The 16,270-nt window shown below is 40.3% G+C and overlaps 1 protein-coding gene across 2 annotated transcripts in view; it reads left to right on the top strand.

Annotated features, from left to right (window-relative positions):
- The first annotated feature begins 2,798 nt into the window (after positions 1 to 2,798).
- LOC106916756 (aryl hydrocarbon receptor-like) overlaps positions 2,799 to 16,270 on the top strand; it is a 34,599-nt gene continuing 21,127 nt past the window's right edge. Inside the window, exons 1-2 of one of the 2 annotated variants that reach the window (XM_014985256.2) lie at positions 2,799 to 3,575; positions 14,564 to 14,754. In XM_014985256.2, the coding sequence (XP_014840742.2) occupies positions 3,517 to 3,575; positions 14,564 to 14,754 (250 nt within the window). In that variant the 5' untranslated portion in view covers positions 2,799 to 3,516. The remainder of the gene's footprint in view (positions 3,576 to 14,563; positions 14,755 to 16,270) is intronic. The other variant, XM_014985255.2, reaches the window with a different exon arrangement.

Raw genomic sequence — 16,270 nt, 5'->3', positions numbered from 1 at the left:
CTAACGCAACTCACAATACCTTGCTACTTCCCTTATAGAGTCCCACTGGGTTCAGTACTCGGTCTAATAGGCCACACTTTACATCTGCTTCCACTCAGTAGGATTAGAAAACAACAGGAGTTTCTTTTGCGAATAAATCTGAATTACATCTGATAAATAGTGCAGTAACATGCATTTGTCTTCCAATACCAGTCTTGAGGAATTTCTGACTTTTAATTGTCTTTTACTTCTCACTTCTCAGGTTTTCCCAGGACCATTTCCAGAGCGGGGGATATTCTGTTCTAATAACACTGCTACATTTGTGTTACTTCCAGCTTTACTGCTGCAGTTCTTTCAGAATCAGAGCACTTTGTTAATCCAGGAGGGGGATCTTGTTGCTAATGTTCATCACGTTAAATAAACAGAACTTATGTAAAGGAAATTTAAAGTAATCTGCAAAAAAAGAGTATAGATGTAAAACAGTCAGACTCTGCAGTCTGCTTGTGAAATCAGTGAGGACGTCCAGCTGAATTGAAGTGAATTCTGATCAGCTGTTTCAACAGATCACAGTTTATAAAACTAAAACATCTGGAAAAGAAAAATGCACTAAGTGAAAAAAATAAAACTCTACGTGATCCTGTTAAAACATAAATAATCCTGAAAAAAATAAACACCTGTAGTGTAGGTGACATCCTGTGATGAGTGTGCGTATAGGAAGAAATAGTCCTTAGATGACATTTTGATATTTGATTAAATACAAATAAAAACAAATGAAGAACAATATTTCAATGCATACGATTTAGAATGGAATCATACGTGTTTATCCATATATGGTAACATTTCTAGTGCACTACCCAACCTATACACTTGCTGTTAATTTAAAACGTCATTTTTTAAAATGACATCCTGTTGTTTAGGTGTTGGGAAGCTGCTGGGAAGCTGCTGGGAAGCTGCTGGGAAGCTGCTGGGAAGCTGCTGGGAAGCTGCTGGGAAGCTGCTGGGAAGCTGCTGGGAAGCTGCTGGGAAGCTGCTGTGATTTGGGTTTTTCCAATTTCTACAGTGTTCCACCAGAGGGAGCCAGAGAGTTGCTGCTCACCGGAGGGCGGACCTGCTGAGCAATTACACACCTGCGTGTCATCTGCTTCACCAGCCAGAGAGGAGCCAGTTGCCAGTCCACTGGCACCTATGGTAGCCTGTGCCTCCTCATTTTTTTCTTATTTTTAACGTTTTCCTGAGATTTTTGATGTTCCAAGTTATGATCTCCTTTTACCTGTGGCTTCCTGGATTCCATTCGCTGTGCCACCTTGGTTCCTCCTGGCGCCTGTCTGTCTATGAAGACTTCTGGTTTAATTTTCATGACTGGCAAAGTTACACTCAAAGCTCCCCTCTCCATACCTTGCTGTCACCTTACACTAGAACCAGGCCCTGGATCTCCCTCTCCGTCCCTGGTAGACTCATCATCACCATCATCTGCTGTAAAATTCAAGTTCAATCTACCTTTAACACTCATGTCCCCGCTGCTCGTCTGCTACCTAATCTGCTTACAGAGTTCCAGTTATTCCCCCTGCTTCCAGTTTCCCTGGCAAAGACGCACATTCCAAATTTGTTGGTTCAATAAACTTTATTCATTTTTTCTTTCAATCACCTCCTGAGTGTTCTGCATGTGGGTCACAGATGTATCTAAAAACATGACATAAGGATGTTGTCACTAGTTGTATTCAACTAATAGTTTCCCATTAATATTCATAAATACTTAAAGGGGCAGGATTATGTTCTATTACCTCGCTTACCTTTTGCTGTTTTAACACATCTTCTTATGTAAATAAAATGAAACCCACAGATGTTCAGCAAAAATATTCATTTTAAATAATAATTTGAACATAAAAGAGTAAACATTAAACCAGCATCTTCAGGATTTAATTTATTAAAGTATGGTGCGAAGTTTTTGGTAAAAAAAAATTCTTCATAACTTAATCTATTTAAATGGAGTCAATGCAAAAAAAAATGCTGTAGTGAGGATTTTGGAGTGTAAAGGGTTAAGACAAAAAAGTAGACTCCAAAACTTCCTCTCTACAGTCAGTTCATGAAGAATGAGGCTACGTTCAGAGCAGTAGCGTGCTTATTGGCTAGTTTACACATTACAACATGAAACTGCATTAGTGAGATGAATGCACATTTTCATGACCGCCCGCTCTGCCTGAAGCCATGTTGCATGTAATTGTGTTTGTTTTACTGGAAAACAGCAAACTAGCGATCACTGCGTGACCTGTTTTGTTTTTGTGTTTTAAGAAAACTGCTGGGTTCGACATTACTGTTCTTAATTTTGATATTTTGAAATTAATTTTAGTGGGTGAGATTTGTTTTATTAATCCAATGAAACATAAACACTTTCAGTTTCAGTTACTTAACTCAATTATATCAGCTGGTTCCACTAAACTATGTTATTTAACTTGAACATGAGGATATGAGAATATTCAAGTTAAATTCAGGCAATGAAAGCCAAGAACCTTATTACAAGTCACTAATGTTGAATAAACTTAACTTAACTGTCATAAGTAAATTCTATTGTCATCTTGTAAATGTAAGTCACAACATTAAGTAAAACAAACTTAAGTCCAAAGTGTTGAATTTACTGAACTGAATATTTTGTCTTTACTTAAATTACTATGTTCAAAGTATATAATACTCTTTAGATTTGATTAACTATTTTTAGTGGAACCATTTAACATAACTTGGTTAAGTAAATTCAACATGTCATTTCTTAGAGTGCGACTACAAGTCCATATCACATCTCTGATTTTTATCTGTAAAAGCCATTGAAAGCCATGCTCATTCTCCTTCCACTTCTCAGTTATGCATAACTCCTCCCCCACCATAAAATTGTAGTTTTCTGTTACCGGACTTTTGTTGCTTTTTCATTTGACTTTTATGTTTTTCTATATTCAATTCATCTCAATTAGAGTAATTATGGTCGTAATAGATTTGTTCCGCTGTATTTCATAAGAAAATGTTTGGTTTAGTAATGTGGAGTGAAGTCAAAAAGAAAAAAAAAAAAGATAATAGGTCAAAAATCACGGCCCACCGTGAAGTTTACAAAAACGTGTACAGACCCAGCACAAAGAATCCAGTCCACCTTAAAACACAGTTACACATTTCCTGAAAACGCCCCGTGTGTGCCTGCGTGTGTGTAAGTGTGTGTGAGAAAGAGAGAAAGAACTCAAGTGACTCTGAGTTGTAATAATAAGGCGGCGTTGTTTATCCAAAGAGAAGGGGCTGGACATAATCTGAATTCAGAGCCAAACTTTTCTTTACTTCCATTTCCTTCTCTTCACCAAACATCCAGGAGTCTAACACGAACCGCAGCGTCGAGCGAGCAAGGTCAACAGCAGTGGCCGTCCCGCGAGCTGTCAGAGAGGCACCGGCCCGCCGCGGATCCCGGTAGTTTGCGGAGAGAACTTCTCTTGAGTTTTAGCGGGAGAGCGAACGGGCTAAACGAACGGAAAGCTGGAGGAAAGTTGAGTTGAACCGAGTGGCACCATGTTTAATAATCCGGGGACGTACGCCAACAAGAAGAGGAAGAAGCCCGTCCTCAAGCAGTAAGCGCTCTCTCTTCTGTCTCACATGTCCCGGTCTGCTGCTACATTACGTGCGCTAACTGACCGAGACATTTTACCTGAGTTTTAAAAAAAAGACGACTAGTAATTAACTCCTGATTTAATATGCTTGAAAGGCATCTACAATTACCTTTAGTGTGCTCAATAAATTATTTCAGGCTCATAAAATCCAAATTAACTTATGAAAATTGAAAATTACTGTCAGCTATCATATGGAGTTTATGAGTGCTGGCGGGGGGAAAAAAACGATGAAATTGCCAGGATAATAGAAACTGACACGACTGAATTTGTGCGTATGTGAAGTTATGTGCTAGTAAGACCACCTTAAAAAATGTGTCTGCTTGGATCTGGCATGGACATCTTGCCCTCGCGCATTAATCACAATCAAGTTTGAGAGTCGGCTGCTGCTCTCACGCGATGCTCTGAGGAGGGCGGGGGCTCGCAGCCTGTCGCTGGCTTTCTGTAATGTGATCCAGCCCCGCGCAGCGCGTAGGGCTTCGGGATCAGCAGCAGCAGCAGGCTGGAAGTCTCTTTCCTCTGCTTCTCATGGTGGGACTTTAGCGCTCTCACGGCCCTGCGAAGCTGCTGTGGCACCCAGGCTTTTACAGTTGCGTTTAAATGTGGTTCTGTTTATTCTCTGTACTGCCACCTGTTGACTAGGGTTGAGTCCGGAAAGGTAGTCTGTTACAGAGGCCACCATGCGCAGACGTTTCTAACGTGTAAAACTGATTAAAAGGCGTGAATCTGTATAGTTTTTGGTTTTGTGGACACTGTTTGTTGCGTGTTGCTTTACTGTCTGAATCGATTAAAAAGATGATGATGAATCTAAGCAAATAGTGAACAAGACATAAAGTAAAACAAAACTATAGTCAACAAAGTTACTATTTGAATTAATTACCTATAAAACAATGTTTTTATTAACAAATCGAAGGTTGGCAAGTTTATGTAGTCAGGATCCTTATATGAAGCCTTAAAATTATTTGTGGCTTATTTTACTTTCGCGTCAAAGTTATTGTCTAGTAATGCCTTTTTGTGAGACATTACTAGACACCAGTATATTTGTTCTTAAATATAGTACAGCAGTGTCGGCATCCACTCTATTCTAAGAGCAATTTTAGTCTGGGACTGGGTTTAAGTCTGGAGAAGCAGTGGACCTTTTGTTGTTTAATGTTGAGGCCAGCTGTATTTCCTGCCAACCCTGAACCATCCATGATGCTTCTTTCAGTGTGATTTCCACTTACACACTGCCAAACAGAGTTAATTGGCAAAGTTTTTTCTTAGTTCACTAATTGTGGTGATGATAGAGAATTTTATGTCATTTATAGGACTTTCCCAAAGAATACTCCTGTTTCTGGTCATTTTGCTACATCACTGCAGTCTTATGCTGTTTTGAAGATTTATGCTAGACATTTTTTAGGTCCATAGCATTACAATCTGCCATGTGATGTTTTGAACCAACAAACCTTAGTGAATAGTAGCTAACCACAGTAGCTCCTTCATAAGGAGTTTTTGTTTGACCAGGAGTCGTCTCCTCTCTTATTTTATAAAGTTGACTGACCATAACAGACATAATGATATATTTTATGACATGTCAGGATGCCATAAAATCATAAAATGTTCATAGATGAAATGATGAAATATGAACTTAATTGTACAAACATGCACATCGGAATCCCCTGTGTTATTATTCATTAGAGAATAACAAGGGCAAAATGGGAAAGTTGTGAGTGGAAGAGTTAAATTAAGCTGCTTCAGGAGCTGCAAGGTTGTGTTGATCGTTTCATTTTCATTTGTGAAAGTCAGATGTTAAGGTGGTTTGCTGGACTGTAGGAAATGAGTGGGGGGACGTAAAGGTTGGGGAAGGGGTGATACAACAACACAATGGAGCTAAGATGCCACCAGTCACTTTAGAGAAGCAAATGGTGCTAAATCAATCAGGGAAACTATTTGAAATCTATTATTCAGACTAATGCTTCAACTGTGATTATTAGCAGCTGTTCCTCACCCACTGAACTTTTTAACACCAGATTCTTAGACAGAGGTTACTCTCTGGAAGTGAACTAAAATCCCAAAGTGAGGCAACATTTTGGAAGGTTGTGACTGTTTAGACACTCGAAATTCAGATGGGAGTCCGGAAGTGGATTTCTCCAGTTCAAAACAAAGCAAAATGGATCGCAATGAGTAGCTAATGCCCTAAACGGGCTGGAACAGACGAGGCATCTCGAAAATATACGCAATATATTTAGGATATGATCCGAATTATAATCTTATAATCTTGAGGATTATAAGGCGATCCACATAACTTGCTATCTGGAGCTGCAGACCTCATATTATATGACGAGCCAGAAGAAAGTTTTCAAAAGTTTGGAGCATACAATTATTTAGTTTCAGGTTGGGTCAAGTACTTAGGGTCAAAAGAAGCATTAAATGATTGTAGACTTGTTTATGCTGTGTGAGTAGTGGAGAAGATCTTCTTACTAGTACGACCTGGAAAGATCACAGCCTGCTAATGTCTAACCTAAAACACAGTTTAACAGTCAATGTGAATTGCCCAAATGATGATGGGCAAGTAAAGCCTGGTGGCCCACCAGACTTGTATTACACTGGGGGAAGCCCTGCATGTGGTAATACTGATTACAGTGGTGTAATGGTTCTTTCATATAGTGGGGTCTTAAAGGTCAAAGCCATCCCAGTGGGCTTGTATTCACAGAGATCTATTCAGTCAGCTTGTGCTCTGAAAGATCCTCCTCCTTTTCAGTTTTGCATTCAGATTCTTTGCTGAGCTTATCCTGTATTCATTCACAGACCGTGCACAAAGTGGTGAACCACAAGCCCTCATTGCCTAGAAAGACTACGCCTTTGGTGGATTCTCCTTTTTTCCCACAGGACACGGGTTTTGATGGGTTGTTTCAGTCATCAGAAGATGAATTTACTGGATCTGTTAGATAGAGAAGTTGTCTCTGATCATTGACTACAGGTAACACGACCTGGAGGTTCTTTACACAGCAATATCTCCACTTTAAAGATGTTCGTCATGTGTTTTAGTGTATAGACAAACAGAGGACAGAAACCCCCTTGACGTGCCGATGTCCTCTCTGGGTCCCGCATGGAGACATGTGCTGTGCTCACCCAGATCTGGCCATTCCCAGGGTAAATTCCAAAGGAAAGAGGTGCCTTGTCTGTAGACGTCTGTGTTTCTGGAGATTCTGGGGCTGAGGTTTCCTGCGCAGCCAGCTGCACAAAGGCAGCATTGAGCCCAAGCATAAAATGCTGTGGTCATTCCTGTGGGGCATTCCATGGCAGAGTGGCCCATTAAGATTGCCTTTTATTACTGGGACGCCTGCTATGCATCTTGCCGATTCTTTTTGCTCTTCATCATCCTTACAAACTAATTTGGTGTGGTGCCGACTCTTCTTAAAGGTTAGAGCAACACTTTGTGCTTGCTTTCCCATAAAATGCTGAATCAGCTTGAAATGTTACTGTTCCAGACATGGGACTTTGGAGGGAAGTGTAGAAATGAATGGATGTAAATAAATTAGGAGGAGAGAACTCTTAGGCGGTTTTCTTGCTTGGTGTTTTGCATTTATTAATTAAAAGTCAACGTTACCCTTCTTGACTTATACAGGTGAAAAAAGACAATTACAAGACTTGATGTATGTTCTTTGGGACAAGTCTCTGCCAGCTTTGGACCTGTATAGACTTCTTCTGTCTGGACTCTGTCTGGGTATTTGGGGCTGTTTTCCTGCTGGTGGTGAAACTCCACTCCAGTCTCTCATCTTTTGTAGCCTGAATCAGGTTTTCTTTCAAGATTGTCCTGGATTCATCTCCATCTGCCACCACCATTGGTCACCATAAAGATGGTAGCCAATGTTCAGGGTGTGCAGTATTAGTTTTCCACCACATACAGAGTCTTCATGACCTCTGGCAAGCTACAAACATGCCACATTCTAGAATTTTATTCACATACAATATTTACTAAAATGAAAGTCTTCTTTGTGTTTATCACATAAAATAGAAGTTTGCCGATGTGACATGATGGAAGGTAAAATACGTTTGAAAGTCAGTGTATTTGATGTAAATGCTCTACTGGTGGCCATCTTATTGTTCCCAGCTAATTAACTGCGTGGTGCTGCACAGCATGACTGAAAAAGCTCCAAACATTCACTCTCAATCTGTCCTTGTTGCTTCTGATCTTGCTCACTGTTGTCAAGCATCAGCTCTCTTGCTGGTTGCTGTGTCAAGTTCTCTGTTTGGCAATTTCAGTTAATTATAATCTGCCATCTTGATTAAAGCACACAGCTATTGCATGCATGTGTAAATGTAGATGTAGATGATCATAATGTAGGCACTTCTTACCTTTAAACACACAATTACACTAAGTGCAATGATGGTCTAATTGAGGATGGAATAAAAAGCTTTGTTATAGAAGAATGGAAGGATATACAGTAGTTTCCTTTTGGCCACTGCAGCTCTATCACCTCTCCACACAGACAGTTGAAACTCTTCCCACAAAAAAAATAAAAAATAAACCCAAAGCTTAGCACAGCATTCAGGGCCAGCAAGTTTTATAAAACGGAAGAAAACCTTTCTGTACATTTTACTCACTTGACTGCAGGTGCAAGGATACAATGATTACTCAGAAAATGGAGAAGAAGCTTCCTGTGACAGATGGAAGAAATAAAAATGAACAATTAATGATGGAAGTGTGCTCAAGCTTTTACACAGAGGTCATTTTATGAAATGATTATTTTAGAATCCAATGCATTTTTAAAAGGGACATTTCTATGCTAGTTCTATGTTAGACACAAGATATTTAGCTTTGCACATAATATCTGAGTACTTTAAAAAATGAAGGGGAAACACTTCTTATGTTGTAAAAAATAATGTTCTGTTACATTTGTAAAATGGAATAACAGTAAAAGTTTCCCTCCAGCTATTCATTTAATGTTTTTTTTTTTTCATTCACACAGTGAGATGCTTTCTTGGTGAATAAATATGGTTAAGTGGAATTATTCAACAAAACAAAGGGGAAAAATGACCAGTGTGTACCTCCAGCTCTCCTCTTCACCCCCACTGAACTATCTTTTTAAATATATTCATTTATTTACAGATTTAAATTTGATCACCTGGTAAAGAAAATGTTTGTTTTGTACGCTCTGTATGTAAACATTTGGTTCGTTATTATGGTTTTGAGTTTCTTCATTATAGTTGGATTCAGTTATTGTTGAACGACCAACTGATGTAAACTGCTTGTGTGGGGGGAAAAATACATTTCACATCAGTTTGAACAAATAAATTCATAAACACGAAAACGAAGGGTATTATATCTGTAATTTCAGTGTATTTTAGTTAGTTTTATAAGCACACAATGCAGTTACAGGTTGTTATAGTTTTCCCCATTAGTTTCTGTCTTTATTTACTTCAGTTAACAAAAATGTTTTCTCCATTTCACTTCTTATTTGTTAGTTTCAGTTTACTGTAATGACCTTGGCTTGTACCATCTACTTTAATTTGACTGGAAAATACCCAGAATTCTCAGTAACTGAATTGTCGATATTTTTAAAATCCAGTGATGACTCAGAAAGATCAGTTTAGGTTCCAGCCCTGGAATCAGTGTAGTATTGTTCGCACTTCACTTCCTCTTGTGCTTACACAAGTAAATGTTATAGTATTGAACTATAAAAGGTCTTTCTGCGAAATGTCTGTAATCAACTTTTTCTGCTTTTTCTGAGGTGTTTTTCTCAGGATATGTTTTAGTCAGAAGACACTTTTACCTCAAAGCTCTCTGGAGTTCTGTTGTGTCTTTACCTCATTTCACCTACCTCCTGCTCCTGGTTGTTTCTCCTGAATGTAGCAGAAGTGACTGCAGCTGATCTGGTTCTAGCCCTCTCGTCACTTTATTGCAAAGCACATGTTAGTCTCCTTCTCTCTGTGAAGGTCTCTGAGGCTGCTTCTGTAAACTGAAGCTGCGTCCGTTTTTATCAGCAGGCATCCATGTGTAGAGCCAACATGTCATGCTTCAGAACCACAGAGGCAGATCCCCTGCCTGCTTCCAGACCAACATGTGTCAGAGTCTTCACACACGTCTCATCCTTATTATCTCGGCAGAGCTGTGCTCTGATCTGGAATCCAGATAGAAGCAGAGAGACCAGTTACAGTATCATTCCTTCAGACAGAACAGTCCAATGTCTGCTCAGCCATGTGAGTCCCAAACCAAGGAACAGAAAAAGGTTTTGAATGCCGGCTTTTGTTTCTGCAGAGCATTTTTGCAGAATGAGATCATTTCTGAGAAGGTAGAGCTGCAGCATGAGGGCAGCAGGCGGTTAGTTGTGGAGGAGGAGGAAATTGAATAGCCTGTCATTAAACATTTCTCTAAAGAAAGAACTTCAGGGAAATGAACGATTTGCTGCCTGGACGGCACATAGGTCTGAAACCTTGTGGTCAGAATCTGCAGTTTTTCTGAAGCCTTTGTGTCACATGTAGTCATGAGCCTTGACCCCCACAGACCTTCCCTCCCCCGTCCCCGCCTCCCTCAATCGTATCAAACATCATGAGGCTTAGTATTCAGTTGAACTTGACTAGCTGCTACCCAGAGCAGCTGATAGTGGTTTTATCATGCCTGCAGTTTCTGGAACTTTCCCCTGCAGCTGTCTGAAGGTTCCCACTCCTTCATCAAATTATCACCTGACAATGCTGCCAGTTTGACATCAGCTGACATCCACTGGCTCCCTGTAACTCAGAGAATAGACTTTAAGATACTGTTGTTAGTTTATAAATCACTGAACAGCTTAGCCCAGTGGTTCTTAACCTTTTTTGAGGTACCGAACTCCCCAGTTTCATATGCGCATTCACCGAACCCCAACCCTAATTCCCCCCCCGCGACACAGAAAATAATTTGCGGTATTCTGATATTCTGATTTATTAATGTAATTATATTAGTTGTATTACCTCCCCCACGCCACTAGAGGCAGTACCAACCCCGAAAAGATGTGACTAAGGAGCAGATTTAGACTACAGAATTTGGTAAAAACGGGGAGCTTTACTGAAGTAATTAAAGACACAAGTTCAAATCCAAGCTGAGAGTGGAGCTCCTTCCCGCAGCACTGATTGGCTCAGTAATGTAACCTGATCCTCTGCAGCAAGTGATGGCAAAGCGGGTCGTCATCATGACTTTACACAGTGTGTCTTTACCTCCGCGGCAGAGGCTCCGCCGAACCTCTGAGACGGACTCATCGAACCCCTGGGGTTCGATCGAACCCAGGTTAAGAACCACTGGCTTAGCACCACAATACATTAAAGATCTGCTGGTGTTGCATCAACCTTCCAGACCAATCAGGTCTCCTGGTGCTGATCTGCTCTGCATCCCCAGAATCAGAACCAAGCCAAACAAGCAGCATTCAGCTTCTATGAACACATCTGGGACACGCTTCCAGAAAACTGCAAAACAGGTGAAACCCTGAGTTCCTTCTAAATCAAGACTAAAACTTGATTTAGTCTTGATTGTAGAGTTGCTTTTGAAAAGCAACAAATTAAACATTGACCAACATATTTGATGTGTAATGATGATTTTGATGATGACACTTGACAATATGTCATGTTAGATACTGGTTTCTCAGTTGATGACTGTATGAAGTTTTCATAGCCCTTTTGTGTTTTTATGACATAAAGCATTTTGAACGGCCTTGTTGCTCAAATGTGCTTTACAAATAAACTTGATTAAAATGTGTATACTCCAGTTTTCAGTTTACGTACAGTCAATTTAATAGATGAACTCTCACTTTGCACAGTCTTTTGTGAGCAACAAATATTGGCACTTCATCATACACAGAAACACAGCTACACCACACTGCGCTCTGCCACCCATTTGTTGCAACAGGGACTATGGCATTTATTTTCTGATTTGTCTGTAAAGCTACGCTTGCATTAAGCATCAGCTACAGTGCGTGTGTTTCTATTCCACCTGTATGCGCATACACCCGCTGCGTACTTCGCTGCCGTTCGCTCCGAACCAGCCACTAGGCAGCAGCTCCTGAGAAAGAAAGGCTATCGTGTTACATGTGCCAGTCAATTTAAGGATGCCTATTGATCCCCCGAAAAACAATGAAAACTTGCATATTTTTATCAATCAATTCAATTCTCCAGATGCCCCAGAACATGAAAAGTGGACATGCCTGGGGAAAGAAGACATTTGTTATGCACACTTAGCAGTCGTCAACAACTCACTGGCAGAAGTGAGAGTGTTGTGCAACACAAATAATTATCTGGCCAGAACATAACAGCAAAACACAATTTAATGAAGCTTCAAGGCAGATAATTTGCCTCAAGGAAATGTAATAATCAAGGTACTCAAATCATTGGATGAATTGATCCAGACTTGGTTAGTAGTCTCACAATGAGTGGAATGGAGATCAGCTGAGTACAGGTACTGAGTCTCCAATTGATTATAGTATAAAGACAAATGGATCTGAAAGGATACGTCTGCAATTTCACATTTGCAATCAGTAGAGAATGCAACAGCCAAACTTCTCACCAAATTCAGTTACATCACTTTGGTCCTACATTCAGTACACTGGCCCGCTTGTGCTGACTTGTCTTGTGCCGAGTAGAGCTTTATGGCCAGGCTCCTGATTATCTTTGTCAGCTTTTATCTAAATACTCTCCTGCTCATGGCCTTTGTTCTCAAACAGAACCTCTTGGTTGTTCCATATACAAGGCTGAAAACTAATCTGAAAACACTTTTATTTTCCTAGGCTTTTATGTCATGATTTTATTGTGTTTCTTATGGTTGTTTTATTCCTTGCATAATTTAAGGTATATTTTTATTGTACAGCGCTTTGTGGATTATGTCTGTGGAAAGCGCTTTATAACTACATTTTATTACTTTACTTACTCCATTGACAAACATTTAAGTCATAAATTGAAACAAAAAAATTCTAAGCCTTGAACATCCCCTGGAATTCAGATAAATCATCAGCTGGACATGGAAGGAATCCGGTCCATGTGTAAGACAGAGACTCTGCAGACAACTGCTGGTTGTTCAACAGTCAAAGCTTAATGAGAGAGCAGCAATGAGAAAACCACTGGTGAAGTGAACTCAGGTCAAGGCTCATCTAGAGACTCCATGGTCAAGTGGAAGAAAATTCTTTGTCCAAAATGAAGCTGGTAAAACCTGCCAGTGTTGTCAGGGAGACGGTTGTTACGCTGCATCTGGAGAATAACTGCAGAGCAGCTGCAGCATCTAGCTCCTGTCACCTCGGACTGCTTTGAGCAGCGTGGCCCATTAAACTCGTCCAACCTTTGACCTTTCTTGTTATGAAGGTATACTGTTTAGTAGTAGCCTGTTTCTAACTGTGTGACTTGTGGAGCCAAGCTTCTCTCTCAGTGAAAGTGATGCTTCGTAAACAACCAGGAGCTGGGTTGTGTGTTTAGCTTGCTGCTGCTGTGTGTCAGTGAACTGTTCTGCCTGTTTAATGCATCTGTGATGAGTAGAATGAGATGAAACAAATAGGCTCAGTCTGTTCTGTTTAGATCACAATCATTCATGCTTCAGAGGTTGAGCAAATATTACATGACGCATTAAGGGTTGTTTTGCTTTTTACTCCATGATCATCTGGTTTTCTAAGTCTGAGATTTAATGCATAAAGGAAAGGGCATGCCATATTGTACTTTGCATAATAAGTGAGTACTATTATTATAATTCTGTCCTCTTTAGGTTATAGTGGCTTGTCTGCTCAGGTTCTGCACAGCTCTACTGGGGTTCCTCATCTGCTGTTTGGTCATTAATATTCTCAGGATTTTGTTTTTGTTCTTTTGCTTTTGTTTGATGTACAGCCACTGTGTGATGGCTCTGCAGCTGTGTTTCTGGTCATTTTATTGCTGCATGACCCTATCTGTGAAACAGAGTAGTTCTCTCCCTATATTGGTGTAAACGCCTTGATGAGTGGAAGGCACCCGGGTACAGGCCCAAATCAGGCAACCTCCATCACCCTGCAGACAAACAGTGCAGTGTTGTACATCGTGGTTAATCAGCTTCCAGGACCCTTGTGGTTTAAACAGAAGAAAAGCTATTTTGGGTTTGGCTGTAGTTGTTGTTTTCACTCTTGCTGTATTGTTGGGAACGATTTCACCTGCTGAACCTGGTCTGGTTTAAGCTTCACATCATGTCACATCATGCCATTCCTTCATCAAAACATATGAGTATTGCTTTGATTCTTTTATGCATGTTTGAGGAATCCTTTATTCTCCCATGGCAACCATTCAAGAGTGCATAAATAGTTAACCGTCAGAGTCTCCAGTCTGCTTGCATCCATATGTATTTGAACAGCATCATAATTCACTTCAACTAAATGGAGACTGAGGTTTTTAGGCGGACCAGAGTTCAATTTCTTGGTCCATATCGGAGTTTGATTACGCATTCGCACCTACCCAAACAAGCTGAAATTTCTACTAGGCAAACAAACTTGAGTTGGATTAAGGCGGACTAAGCAGGATTGAATACACTGTTAGTCTAATGTAATAATTGAAGCAGATGCTGTGTTGTGACAGAGTTTGTTCTTGTCAGCGTGTTATTTCTGTCAGCAGTGATCTAAGCGGCATGAAGATGTGACTATCCCCCGTTTCCCTGTTCTAGCTCTGTAAAATCACCATGTGTTTCCTGTTTAATATGGCTCAATCTAAATGAGAACTTCCCTTTCTGACAGTGAAAACTAAGCAGTGATAAAATGCTGTCCAAAGCACACTGCTTCATGTCGGCTGACTGCAAAGAGAATAGCAGCAGTAATCACCTGAGTCAGACTGCAGAGTCTGTCAGTCTGGACTTGCTGTGAACATGGCATTTGGTAGATAAGTGATGTCTGTGTTGGTGGCTGATCACCACATGTCACACAGCAGATGCTACGCTCATGGAAGAGCCGGTTAGTCAGGCTTGAACTCCTCCGTTACTGAACGCATATTTTCTGTTCACCCCTCAGGAAGAAGGTCGCTGACAACAATGAAGTTGTTAAATCGAACCCTTCCAAGCGCCACCGGGATCGGCTGAATGGGGAGCTGGACCGGCTGATGGAGCTGCTGCCTTTCCCTGACGAGGTTCGCTCCCGGCTGGACAAGCTGTCCGTCCTGCGCCTGAGCGTGGGATACCTCAGGGTCAAGAGCTACTTTAAAGGTAAGCCGTCTGAGACTTCAATTATCTCCAATCTGATGCTGCATGGGGCAAGGATCACATGTTGCTACGGACACCTGCTTATTAGTTTAAACCTTCACTAATTTCATTAATATGTTGTTGTTCAAGCTGAGGTACGAACTTCAATAATTCCATTCAGTTTATCTATGTAGCACCAACCAGCCATCTAATAACAAGAAAAAATGTTTTGATTTAATCATACATAAATTCCAATGGAGTTATGAGCGAGTGCAGCAAGCTCAGTTTATTATTCCAAGTAATTTAAAAAGTTTGTACCTAAAGGAAACCCAGCATCAGCATTCTCTCCTTCTGGACTAGGATGTTGCAACAATCCCCTTTGTGTTGTTAACTCTATAGTAATCCCTCATGCTGAGGTCATAATTTCTTATGTCTTGGTAACTCTTTGAGTTTTCCAGAAGGGTGGAGGGAAAATGATGCGTTTATAGGAGCACTGAGAGTAGTTACATTCTCTGCCAGACTGCTTTATAAATTTGTTCTCAATTATTGTGATATTGTCATCTTATACATGGAACAACAGCAGGGTTTCCCACAGTGTATTATAAGCCTGGCGGGCCACCAGGCTAAGCATTGCTTATTTATTTAAGTCTTTCATTATGTCAGCTCTATCAATCATTTGATTTGAAATTAGTGCACCAGTTTCATAGCAACTCCTCTGTTATACATAATGTGACATCGCTTCTGTTTCTGAAATCAGGAAGTAGTCACAGATTGCTGCAGAAGGGCTGCTGTTTATATTAAACAGAAATCAGAATCTCCTAAAATTAGCAAGTCAAAACTTTTGGAAATCAAAGGAGTTCAAATCAGAGTGAAATTTGCTCAGCTCTGCTCTTCTCTCTTCATAATGTGGGAAGGTTGTTTACACCCGGATGTCGCGCCAGACTTTTTTGTTGTCTGTCATTGTGACTGAAAATATTCCGTCATATTCTATTTTTATCCTTCAGATTTTATGATGCCTTTAATTTTTATGTGGTTTAACTAATTTTCAACAAGTTGGACAACCCAGATTCCATCACATATAAATCAAGCAGATGAACGCATCTAACTTTTTCACCGCAGTGATAAAAAAAAAACCACTGATAGAACAATGAAATTAATCAACTCCACTTAAATTAAGAGATGGGTGCAGTGCTTCACCTGCTGCGGTCTGAACACGCAGCCTCACAGCTTCTACCGTGCATCTGGAGAATCTGCGCTAATATTTAGATTGGACCTACAAAGTCCAGCCTGACCCAGACTGAGTCCACAGACATTATGACTGATTGACTATAATTAGAGATTGGAGTCTGGAGGAAACCCGACTTATTATCTTAATTAGGATTTTACTGCTTTCATTTTTAGAGCTTCATTTAGCAGCGTAACTTCTCCCAGCTTTTATTTAACATCTTCCAGATCAATTTTGTTCTTCATATTAACGCAGGATGACTCAATTGCAAACCTGATTGAAAGTTTTAAATGTGCTTTTTAACCAGACGCCTTT

The sequence above is a fragment of the Poecilia mexicana genome, unplaced genomic scaffold (assembly GCF_051168715.1).
Source record: "Poecilia mexicana isolate PSO_F unplaced genomic scaffold, ASM5116871v1 scaffold_2, whole genome shotgun sequence".
In the NCBI taxonomy this organism is placed as follows: Eukaryota; Metazoa; Chordata; class Actinopteri; order Cyprinodontiformes; family Poeciliidae; genus Poecilia; species Poecilia mexicana.
Note: the sequence above shows the minus strand (reverse complement) of the source record. Positions and strands in the feature narration are given on the sequence as shown.